This window comes from Mugil cephalus, chromosome 8 (genome assembly GCF_022458985.1).
Source record: "Mugil cephalus isolate CIBA_MC_2020 chromosome 8, CIBA_Mcephalus_1.1, whole genome shotgun sequence".
Classification (NCBI taxonomy): domain Eukaryota; kingdom Metazoa; phylum Chordata; class Actinopteri; order Mugiliformes; family Mugilidae; genus Mugil; species Mugil cephalus.
The window spans coordinates 27,152,945-27,166,324 of NC_061777.1; the positions used below are offsets into that span (position 1 = coordinate 27,152,945).

The following is a 13,380-nucleotide window of genomic DNA, read 5'->3' on the forward strand; positions in this document are numbered from 1 at the left end:
TACATATGATAGTTTTCAGTTATGCTAAGCAGTCTTGAAGGTAAAAGATATTTTAATCAAAATACTGTCAATGCTGTACCTATTATTGTAGTGCAGTACCTACTGCAATGACTCCTCCTCACCCTAATTTGAGAGAGTAGCTGTGTAACAGACCCACAACTGAGAGCCAAAGCCAGTGTGTTGCCACTCATCTTTTAATCATCAACCTGTGTGCACACATACACAGGGGCAACCCATCTCCTTTATCTTTGTCATTACAAAGGCAGGCCAAGCACAGGGCATTACAGATGGATACACACACACACACACACGATGGACAGTTACAGCAGCCCGTCTGCCGTGTTTCAACCGTTTGTGTGTTCCTGTGATGAGGTGCTAATGCAACATGGCTTCCTGGGGGAATGCAAAATGGAGGCCAGGCAGCTGCTGCAAAAAACGTCAGGGTTAGAGAAAGGGGCACAAAAAGATGGGTGCAGGGAGGATGATTGAGAGGCTGAGGCAAAATAAAGAAGAGTGATGTGAGGTGAAACTTTGGGGAATAGCTAAAGATCAATGAAATGTTTTAGTTAGGTTCTTTAAAAAAAAAAAAAAAAAATCTTCTAAATTTGTAGTCACAAGTTTTTCTGGACATTTTGACCTTGCCCTGAATTATGGCCAGGGTGAGTGTTTGTGCACAGAAACATCGTTTGGAGGTGTAAAATGTGGCACCACCCTGCTTAAGTTATCAATAGGTGGATGTGTGTTTATGTGATTGCAGCTGTGTATTTTAGCATGGTAATTAGCAGCTAATTAGTTATTGATTGAGGCCAGTATATTTTATGGAGATGAGAGGACAAGTGTGGCACAGGCTACAGCATAACACCTTGGCCATAATTCACCCTCTGCTGCACACACACATACACAAATACACAAGCATACAGTATACAAACACATCCACTAATTTCTCCCCCTCCCCCTTAATACATCAATCCGCTTCTATTTCTCTTACTTTGCTTCTCTTTGCAAATTCTGAGACCTGGAACACTCTTTGGGTTTAAGTACTAGTTATAGTGGTGGCACTCCATTATTATTCCAACAGTTCGATATTCCAACTTAGAGAGGCTGTGTTCGCATGCAAGTATAATTAAAATGAACTGTGACGTACATATTTTTGTGCAAATACTGTACTTAAATGGACAGTAAATTTAGTTTTTAAGTAGTTTTTAATCCACACCTATCAACTATAGATGTATATGCACGTTATATCTTTTTTTTTTTTTACAAGTACACAGATTTACAATTAATTTTTTACATAATGTAATTGACAATTTAAATGTACTCATTCTACATCAACTTTAAAATGTGTATAATATTTATGAAAAGTGCATGTGGTGACTGAAGATTTTCTCTTTTCATAAAGCTCAGAGAGAAGCAGTTTTTCACCCGTTGAAAGTTTTTGTTACTTGGCAATCTGCTGAACATTTTACGGGGGCACTGGGGAACATTCTAGGCTGTGCTGATTTGACAACAAAATTTCTTTCTGGACTGTACGAATCACTGGAGGCCTCAAAAACAGTTTTAGACCCCCTCAAGGTCACAGCTCCCACAGATATATGTCTTTAGGTGTTGCTAATGGTCTGGTCTAATGTTGTGCACTGCAATCGCTGGCTATTTCCTAAGCCTGTTACTGCTAAATGGAAAATGTGTGAGTTTAGATGATATTGTGTATGTGTGTGTGCACATATGTGTGTGTGACCTCTGCCTTTAATCCACTTTAACTTTCATTTCCTTCCTTGGCTCTCAACTGACCCAGGGCACCCGGACAGAATCCCCTTCTTCCTGTCCTTTATTTTTTGACCTCATCCTCTTTTTGTCGTTTAATTTCTTTTTAATCACACTATACTCAGTTCCTCCACATTATCACACTCAGGTTGTGATATGAATAGAGGTAAAATGAATTTCTTTGTTACAGTTTCTATCAAGATTGTACGAAAAAAAATACTAATAACAAAATCTGTCATTGACTGTCATTTTCCTGTATTCATATCAGTTCATAGTCAGTGTCAGCGACACTGACTAATATGATAATATACTTTTAGCTGTTGCCAAAATTGGATACTTATTTTGTGGCTGTGTGTATATCTGATTTAAATGTACAGCACACAACATTAGAAAGCTTAAACATTTCTATATTACATGTATTACATTGAATATATATATAATATTATATATTAAATATATAATTTTTAAATAATTTGATCTGTTTATTCAGCAGTCATGCAGCAGCTCTAAAGCTGTGGTGAAGCACTTAGAATCAATTCATTTGCCAAGAGCAATAAATATACAGTAAATCGTCATTGTTAGATGCACGTACGCAGCCTCCAATAGCAGCCTGCAGTCAAATACACAATTGGAGTCATCATAGAGAGACCGAATAACATGTCTATAATTAATCTCAAACAACATGCTGTGTCTTATGTAATGTATAAAGTGTATATCACCTTAAAGTCAGCTCTGGGACCAAAAGGTATTGGAATCAAGTAAAACTAAAGGAGTTTCTAACAGCTGCACTGAACTCCAGGGGATTTATGGTGCATCACAAGACTGCAAGCAATGGCAGTAATAAGAAGTAAACTGGTAAGAAAATACAGTTGTTGTTCTTTTAAACCCGGTGGGAGTGGAGGTATTTGGTGTCACAAAAACCCGCTTATTATTTTCTTTTTATACTTCAGCAACATTTGATACGGCTCCTGTGCTGACTAAAACAGTTGAACATAAAAGCTTGATTACTAATTATTGTGTCAGCGATGGATATTCAAAATAACATCATACCAAATGGGAATTCAGGAACCAATATCTCCTCCCAGTTGAAAACTGATTCAAGTGCTACCATATCGTATATGTCGTAATCAGTGCTTTTATTGGAGGTTCTTTTTTCTTTCTGCCATGAAAAAAATGTTACTAATTATTCTTTTCTCTTTACTGCATTTATACTGTATATTAATATCTAATATCGGTTAACAACAAGAAATGAGAAGGTGGCTTTGTGTCAAATGAATGGCTCCATTTCAATTTATAAAAAATAAGGTCTCAGAGGACAAGTGATCACTTTAACAGAAACTTCGTCAGGCAAAGCAGCAGCTACATGCAGTCTATTCACAAAAAAACTTCAGTGCTGCCCTGCCTTGGTTAGTGTGAAGATTCCTTTAGTGATGTTGTCAGTGATTGAATTTGACAAAGAGGAACAAAAAAAGGCTTAGAAGTGGTGGTGTAGGGTGTATGTACATATCTAGGGAGTGTGTGTGTATTTTGGCATGTGTTTGTAGCGATACAAAGTACATTAAGAATTGATCTGTGGGCCATTTAATGGACCAGTTTCAAAGAATGACACGCGCCTCGGCGACATCAGATGAATGACACATACATGACTCTGTCCTTGGTAAGGTGCTCTCTTTGTAGGGATATTAAAGAATATTACACCGACTGTTTTAATTGTTATATAATTAGATTACATATTTCCACCTAATTTCCATTAAGATAAAATGACAGTCCAGACTTCTTTACTTTAATGTAACTAACTGTAACTTGTAGCAATTTTTAAGTTTTTTTTTTTAAAGTTTTTTTTTTTCTGCACTTCAGCCTCGAATTCATTATGCATTTATTAGGCATTTGGGTAAAGTGAATGAAGGGTTCCAGTTTCAGTGCATTGTGGTTAAAGAAATCGCTTCATTATATTTTGGGAAAGCAGCAATCAATCAATTGGAGGCTGTTTTCCTGAAGGTCAGAAAGCTATTCTTGCCAGCTGAGGTGGTGGAGCACATCACATTTAAAATGTAGCGAAGGAGGTGAGCCTACATGCTGTCACCGCACCTGAATATAAACAAGGGGGGAGGACGGGAGGTGTGGAAGAGGTGAATGACAGAGACAGGTGAGATGAGAGAGAAGCCTGAATCTGCTCTTTTGTCCTGTACTGTCTGTACTGCGTTTTGTATTTGCATCAAAATCTAGTTTTCCTTAGCATCATAAGTAAGGTAAGAAAAAATGTGAAGTGTGTGTGTAATGCATAAAAAGATGGTTTTAAACATTCTGCTTTAACTTTGATACCAAGGAGCTGGATTTTATAACAAGGATTAATCCATATGTTTAGCAAAGCTGATATCTTGGCTTTATCTTCTGTGTGAACTGTCCTTTAAACTGTCTACTACTTCAACAGTGCAGGACTATCTTATCTTATCTTATCTTATCTTATCTTATCTTATCTTACTTCTCAGTTCTGTCATTTACCTCTCCTCTTGTCTCCTCATTGATCCATTTGTCATCTGTTCACCACTTCTCATTCCATCTTTCCTCCCCTCACCACCTCACTTTGCGTGAGGTCAGGATGGCGGTGCTGATTTGTGTGTATGCGTGTGCCCGTCCCCTGTCCGTCCCCTATGCTGCTTACCTCTAAATACTGCTGCGTCAACAACAGCACCACATACACATGCACACATCACAGATGACAGAATCTCAAGGGACCTTAACTAGATAATTTATGTTGACAAATAGTGTGTGTGGGGGTGTCGTTATTATCTTTATAACACTTCAATGTGATAAACAGAACAACAAGAACTGCATCAGTGAAATCAACAGCAGTACATGGCAGCCATTCAACCAGTCATTTCCATATGTTCATTAGGTGGGCAGGGAAACTGCAGCATGCTATTCCCCCTGCAAACATTCATCCACCATGAGTAATTAAAAAAAAAAGCTTTGTTAATGGAAAGTGATGTGGCACAAATTGAAAATCCTGTTTGCCTCTGATTATGGCTTGTAACTTGTAAGAAAGCTTTTCCTTCGGGAGTTTTGGCTTTATACTTATGAGTTTAGGAATGGAGCAGGACAAAGTGGAAAAATACAGTGAGAGTTAAACCCAGTGAGAAGGAAATTGCAGTCATGCTTTGAATAATTCATCCATTTTTTTCCTCCTGTCTTGATGCTTTATATTATTGCAGGAGCCTGAAATCTATAAAAATCCTTTGACGAGCAACAATAAAGGTGAATATCTTGTGAATTTTCTATTCGTTTATGGTTAAGATACGTTATAAATAGTCAACAAAGTTGACTTATTCATTCTAAGACTTACTGAAAAATGAAATAGAGGTAAGATTCTTAATGGAGGAGACCAACAGCTGACACAGCTATAACCAAAGATACTGATATCTACCATCATTGCATGTAAAGGTCATTAATAGTAATTTCAGAAGGAATTTAATGTTTTCTTTATTCTCTAAAGTATGACGAAAAAATATTTTAACTTTATATGGGGTATAACTCCATTTAAGCTGGTTCTCTGTACATACAAGACCCCTAAAGGCCTGGCTCCATCCTATCTTAAACGTGTCACAGTGCCATATTATCCCAATAGATTGCTTCACTCTCAAAGTGTGGGCAGACAACCTCTCTACTTTAAAGGTCGGGCTTAAAACTTTCATTTGTTATAAAGTTTATAGTTAGGGCTGTCGCAGGTGACCCTGAACCATCCATTAGTTTTGCTGGGGCTTTGGGTTACTTCCCATGATGCACTGAGCATTTTTCTCTGTCGCTATGCATACATTTATGTGCTACTACTATATACCATGTTATTAGCAGTGTGTTTCTTTCCCTGTCTCTTGCTCTATCCATTCTTCATATCCAGTCATTGTCAACCCCTCATGTAACAGGTGTCGGATATATCTTGGGCTATTGATTGCGTTATGTTTAAATGTTCTATGTTGCTTTCGCTGCTCTATTCCCCTCCTTTCCTCTCTCTTTTTCTGTCTTTTTAATTTTTTTTCTTGCCACCATTATCATAGTACTTCCTCTGGGTTCTGTGAAGTGTCTCAAGATGATTTAAATAGTTACTATTTAAATGCTAGATAAAGAAAATTTAATTGAACTGGACTCAATATGGTTGATTTTTTGTCTCTTTTCCTGTCATCATATTGAGGTGGCAAACTGACAATCACAAGCTCTATGAAAAGTGAAGAGTCAAACTGAAAAATAAGAGAATGAAAAAGAAGAAATGAACAGTAGAAGACAGACATACCTCCACTTTTACATCTAAATGGAGTGCTTTTAGGGCCTGTTTAGCATGCAGCTGTGTAATAAGTCTTATATAAAGTTTAGGTTTGACAGGCAAAAGAGGCACATTTTGTATGAATACGAGGATGTGCAGCCTTAAAATCTCAGCTCAGTCCTCCGCGTGCAGTGGATGGTACTTTACAGCTGTCACAGTTATTCACTGAAAGCTACAGCTACCTGGAGCTCTACCCTGTTTGTGTCATTGTCAACACTGTATTAAAATAGTGTGTGTGTGTGTGTGTGTGTGTGTGTGTGTGTGTGTGCGAGAGAGAGAGAGAGAGAGAGAGAGAGTGAGAGAGTATCTGTCAGATCAGATGCCGACAAACAACAACAGTTTTCTAACACTCAATCATCACATGCAGACTCCCTTGCTGCATAAACAAAACACAACTGTCTCCATCTCTGCCTGGCCGGCCTTAAACACATGGGTCCCTCCATATGAGCTGGGTTCTGTTCAAGGTTTGTTCCCATTAAAAGGGAGTTGTTCTTTGCCACAACCACCTTCGTGCTTGCTCTGGATGTTTCAGGACATGTGCTGTAAAGTGTCTTGAGACAATTTGTATTGTTATTAATGCTATAGGAACAAAATCTAAAAGCTCTGTGTTGAACTAGATGTAGTACAGTTCCAGTACGCTAATTTACCTCAATTCATTCATTTTGCTCTGCAAATTTGACGTGATCTCTTATGAAGCTCTGTGTTTAAGCACCAGTGATTAAAATCCTCCCCTCGATACCCTTGGAGTCAGTTAGGACTGTGGTGCCCCCACAAATTTCTGTGATGTATTTTGTTCTCTTCTCTCTTGGTTTAGAAATGAACAATGATGCTAGTATAATTTAGTGCACTAAATTTACAGGTGCTCTGTAATGTGCCATCTAATCATAAGTGTAGATGAGAACAAACCAAATACAAGGAAGGATTACTCTACAGTATATACTGCAGAGTATAGTTTTTTATAATATTCTGTAAATTATGCTGTCTCCATATATCTTCAATATGCAGTTTGTGTGTATGTGTGTGTCTATTAAGATCTGAGGTCTATTGTTCTTGGGTTGTTGTTTCACTAAAGCTCATGAGGACACACACACATACACAGTGCCAATGTTACATTTATCTGAATGTGTACCTTCTATTTTCACTGTGTTGTTATCGATTGTGCTTAAACAGCCGCACTCTTGTTGCCTTGTACCAGGAAATTGGCTTCATATTGAAACTGTCACAGCAAGGGTGCATTTCATTTGAGCCCCTGAGGGCGTTTGGGAGCGAAGCACAAGAAGAATCAATCTTCAGTCCCTGGCATCGGCTTATTCCTGAAAAGGTATTTCTGCTTTATTAATTAGTACAGTTTATATTTTTTGTAGTTTGAGCGGTACAGTGGATTAGGGACAGAGCTTGTCCTTTTGACCAGATACAATTGTGTACAAGTGTCAGTCAACACACATTCTGTTAAAGAGTCCTTCAGACACATGCTGGAACACTTCCAGCTCTGTGATGGCTGCTCTGACCTCCTTGTAGAACTAAGAACTAAGTAAACACACAGGATTACAGAGGCAAAAAGATACTAATGACACATTTGGGAAAGTATGGGTTTTGTGTTCACTTTCCAGAAGAATATTTTAATTTGTCATAAGGAAATTATTTATTTGATTTATAATTTTAGTAACAAGTCATAACAACTGACCGATGCTCAAATCTACAGGGCACACACACAAGCTTGATCCCAACATTAATAATGCATTCAGTGTGTTTGTTCAGCTTTAGTGCACAGTGTGTTGTCTTCAGTATGACTGAATGTAAATAGGAACTTTGCATACAAAGAATCCAGGCTCTTTTTAATCAATAGCAAGTGAAGGACTTGATATATATATATATTGAACTTGCCATTATTCATAACATCTAGAGGATGGAAAGGTAGCAAACCATTTTATCTTGACGTTGGAAGGCTTGGCTATAGCTGGAGTTCAGTAATCACACATTCTGGTCTTGTAACAGTCACAATTGTTTAACTGTTTAGTCAGTTCCTTTTCATCATCAAAACTGTCCTCTTTATAAAACAAGAGCAAACATGTTTTCTTTTATGGTGAGACAAAAGTCTATTTTTCACAGCAGCAGTTGAAACAGAACAGGTAAAAAAAAAAAACTTACGGACTGGGATGAGTGTTTTATAGTGTGCTTTTGCACAACATGAATAAAAGAATGAAAACAAATCATCTCAAATTTTAGATTACAGTGATGAATTGAGATGAATTTCTTGCTGTGTAAATTATCCCCAGTCTACTTCCTCAGAATATCGTAATTTCAGGCTGTTCTCCAAGCTCTTGAGAACCGATTGTTTCTAATCCATATGAAACATACCTGGCAGACCATGACCTAGAGCATTTTGTCCATGGCCTGATCTCATTTTTCACTTTGGCATTTGTTCAATCACAAAGCAAAAATATTAACTGGTTTAGGGACTTTTACTGTCTACCCCCAAAATAAACTGCATGCAGCAATATACTGTATGAGCAGTCTATTTGTGTAAAAGAATGTGAATCCAGTTTTATATCACACATCTGTGTAGCTAAACATGTTGTAATGAGATCACACTGTGTGTAGCTGTGACAGTATTGTATGTCTATAGTTCACATGTACATTTTCAGCGTTTACCTTGACCACATCCACGTCTGTCGAGCTGCAGGTGACAGAGTCGTCTACCTCCCTCACCTGGCCATCAGTTTCTACGGTAACCAATTTTATGGGTACTGCAACATGTCGTCCAGTAAGAATAGCTGTATTCAGCACCTCGGTGTCCTGGAGAGAGAAAGAAAGAACATTATTATTCAAATCCTCACTATATAAACTTACGGTTCATTCCTAGAATTACTGTTAGCATAAAAGAAATTTTTCTTTTGTGAAATAATTTTGCTGATGAATTTGTTCCTCATTGTATTTCTAACTTCCCACAGCATTCCTACTTCATTTAATATTCAAGACACAGCATACTGTCTATTTACCACATGCAGGTAATGTGTCACATATATGAATTTTATCCTTTGTCTAGTGCTATATGAACATTAGCATATTTATAGACTAGCTAAAGTACAGTGCAGCAGATGGATGAGAGAACATCACAGATGACTGTGAAAGATGCAGGAAGAGAGACAGAAATAAACAAGTAATAGAGACCAAGAGGGAGTTTTAAAGGAAAAGAGATTGAAAAAAAAAATTAGATGATTATAAATCCCACGATTATTGTAATCAGCATGATTACATTTGATTAGATCCTTCCAACAAAAATAGCACAAACAAAACAGAACGCACAGGCATACCTCAGAACACTGTGTGCCAGCGTCAATCTTGATTATTTGGCATTGAGTTTCAGAGGGGGCATTTATTACTGCCAACACACACAAGCCTGATTACAGGGTATTTTGCTTAGCCTACTGTTCCTGGAAAGAAAACTGTGTGTGTCTGTGTGTTTGATTTGATTTACACTGGAATTAAGCTAAGCATTCAAATAAGATCAAGAGGAAAAAAAGAACAAATGTATGATATTATACAGTATATACATAGTTCACTGTGTAGGTCCAGGAACAGTGAGTTTAAATAATAATATGATACTAGAAGCCACACAATACACCCTGGAAAAACAACATTAGAGACACATGGATGGACATGAAGCCTGTAATCTGCTTCATATTCAGACGAAGTGAACGTGACCTCCAGCTGGCCCCTCCCACACTGGGCGACTCTTTACTCCCACATAGAAACCAAGGCAACTCCTATTTTGCATCCATCATAATTACCCCCCCCCCCCAAACCACCACCACCACCACACACACACACACACACACACACAACTCCAACCTTTATAGGGATATGCGCACAAGACTGACGATCGATCAGGTTAGAGGAGTCAGCTGGAAAGACTTCACAAATGCAAATACGCAGACCTCAGTTGTATCAGCAGGGTGTGAAAGTTCTGTGTTAAGCAACCCTTTGGTATCTTGCTACACCTGGAACAATCTATGACTTAAATTTTTACACCTCCTATGAGGTACCACCTCAGTACTCATACCTCAGAGATCAAACTCATATGGTCTCAAAGACCATTTCCCTTAGGTCACATGTCATGACAGTAGTGGAGAGACTGATTCTGGCTCACCTTGGCCCACAGATGCAAAATGCTTTAGACCATTTTTACTCTGCTTATCAGCCTCATGTGGGCATGGATGACGCTGATGTCTATAGGTTAATGTACCTAGATGGTAGTGTTGTAAGCATCTTGTTCAGAGTAGGTGGGAAATTACTCAAGACATCTACTGTCTCCTGGGTTGTTCATTATCTGTCAAATAAGCCCCAGACTGTGCAGAGGGAAAGATCCTTGTCTCATATGGTGGTTATGTCTACGTCTCTTCATACACCTGTAACATGGTTTCCTCAACCTGCAAAAGTTGGAGTGCAAGGAACCTGGTTTATATTTTTGCGATTCAGCAGAAATCGTCTTTTCTAAACATTCAATGAACTTGTTAGCAAGGCCGGAGCTGTCAATGGACTAAACCAGGAGATGGTTCAATCACTGAAAAACAGGAGGTTACTGAATAAACGACTCTCCATCCCAATCCTTCCATGACTCACTACAGAGACAGCGGATGGAATGCCAGCAATGACACAAACAAGAACATATAGGCAAGACATGACAAGCCTGTGTTTCATGTGTCTAATGTGACATCATGGGCATTTATCAAATACATTATACATCTAGACATTCAGCTATATACAGTGTGCTGTGCAGGGATAAGAGAAAAGAAGAGGATTTTTAATATTTACAACACACAAATACACACCTACAGAAAACACACAGGTGCACAAGACAGAACACTTACGATTTTAAGCACATGTGACTTTTGACAAGTTGCCTAATGCCCTATCTTTCTCTGCCACACACTGCTGTGTGACCTTTACTTAATGAGATCTCCCTCCCTTGCTCTGTTTTTCTCAAACACACATGAACACACACACATTCAGAATTTTGTCATTTTTAGTCATCCCGTTTCATACACTCTGCTCAGTGTTGCCTGAAATTACAAAGATTTATGTACCTACAAAGATACAGTTATACAGGTTGAAGGTGAGAAACAGGTGGAGAGGGGGGGGAGGAGGAGGAGGTGGAGAAACGAGGACAAACAGGATTAAAGCATGGAAAAGATAAAAGAGAAAGAGAGAGCAAGAGAGATAGATGAAGGGCACAAGGAAAGTTGACATACAGAAAAAAATAATGACATGAGTCTTCTTCCGCCTTGAGGGGAGGGGAGCAGATGGAGGGATAAAAATCAAAGAGGAAGAAGAGAAAGAGTACAAGAGATAAGACACATGTATTTGTCATTGTGTCTGTATTTGCATGTAGGTGTTATTTGTATGTTAAAATGTGTGTGTGTTTAGTTAGTGGTTAGTGTTAGGGTAAGAGAATGCATTATGCCAATGAGTGTCCTCACAAAGATGGTCATACAAGAATGTGTGAGTGTGTGTGTGTCTTGGGGCAGTAGTCTCTTGGAAGCTATGGACATGCCAGTGATAACATCATGTTTACATCGTTGCTATCTGCACCACAGGCACAAGTGACGGCAACACAAGGGGACACACTATCTTTTGTAAAAAAAAAAAAAAAAAAAAAAAAAAAGAAAGAAAGAAACGTAAGATTTTTTTTAGCCAAACAGTGAACACCAGTTGCAACAAGACATCTGATTTGAATATGCACTGCACTTATTTATTTCATTTATTCAAACTTTCACGGTCCCACAGGACCGCTTCACAGTGGTTGCCATGGCAACTTGTAGTCATCATGATGATCACATCCCATTTCTATAGAGTAAAATAAATAAAACGAAAGAAAAATTGGACACTTGAGTATGCGTCACATTGACAATGTAAAATGAGTGAACTCATCCTTTAAATAAACTTAGCATTTATTTTATGTGTATTTTAGTGTTTTAGTTTGATCCAAGTCTCATTCACTGACAGGGAGGAGGTGGAGCTTATGACCTATACTACAGTCAGTCACCAGGGGGAGCTCTACTTACTTTGGCATCACCTTTGAGGAGCTGTTCCATCCCCCATCTTTATACAGTCTATGGTACTGAGTGAGTAAAGCAACCAGATCCTCTTGGAAGCTACCGGGTTACAGGTTAGTTAGCATGATGACAACAGATGGAACTACGGCATTGCCCTGTACACACTATCTTTGTAAAGTAAAAAGAAAAAAAAAATTGTTCCTGCACATGCAGTTTCTGCCATGGTAGTTGTCCTGAAGTGGTTTGATCTCATGAATCTCTTCAACCAGTGTCTGGCTGGTTGGCTCTGAGTGTTAAAGGGTTAAGGTTGCAGCGCTTCAATTTTACCTGTATGTTACACATTGAGAGAAGGTTGGAGCTTTGTTTATTTTTAGAGTGTGTAAAGAGAACTGATGGCTTAAAAGGACATGTGATTACTTGGAAATCATGCAAATTGTGGTATGGACCACTCCCTGCTAATGGTGACAGCCAGATATTATTCTGGTTGAACGCGGTTCAGAATACTTGCATTATCAGAGACTCTATAAGCCCCTTGTTAACTTAAATGTTATTAACACTACAGTTCACTACAGAATACAAAGATAAATTAAAAAGGGCAGAAAGAAGGTGATGAGACAAAGAAATTGAGAAGAGAGCGTGAAAAATGAGACAAAGCAGAACAAAATTAGAAAAAAAATAGAGAAAGTGAAAAGCATGATGAAAACACAGCAGGAAGAGGAATATTAGAAGAAGACTGAAAAAGACAGAGAAAGAAAGGGAGAGAATTTCATGCCTGTCCAAGGGAATTATTAAGTGGCTCGTCAACAACCAGCTCCTTACTGCCTTCAAAAGCAGCTCCACACAGCACAGAGATAAGCTCAGAGGAGGTGTGTGTGTGTGCCTTTGGTGAGTCCTCGTGTGTCAAGTATTTATATGTATGAATGAATATGTTTTTGCGCGATATTGTGTAGGTCCCCATGCCCGCCTACCTGTGCATGTGTGAGTCGCTCATGTACACACAGAGATGTTTTGAAAAGCCGGATGCATGTGAGAGTGTGTGTGCACATGCATCTGTTACGTGTTGGCAAAAATGTCTGTGTGTGTTGCAAAGAGCAAGAGAGCCTGAGAAACACTCTCCCTCTTCAGCGAAGCTCATCCATGCGGGTGTGAGTGTGTGTGTGTGTGTGTCCTGTAAGGGGTGTGTGTGCAACTTCAAGTGGAGCAACTAGAGCAAGACCACACATCAAAGACACACACATATACACACAT

General features: G+C 38.6%; 1 protein-coding gene across 1 annotated transcript in view; it reads right to left on the minus strand.

Moving 5' to 3' along the window:
• Positions 1–13,380, minus strand: part of si:dkey-215k6.1 (transmembrane protein 132D) — a 248,486-nt gene that overhangs the window by 33,093 nt on the left and 202,013 nt on the right. Inside the window, exon 6 of the mRNA XM_047592574.1 lies at positions 8,729–8,872. Coding sequence (XP_047448530.1) covers positions 8,729–8,872 — 144 coding nt within the window. The remainder of the gene's footprint in view (positions 1–8,728; positions 8,873–13,380) is intronic.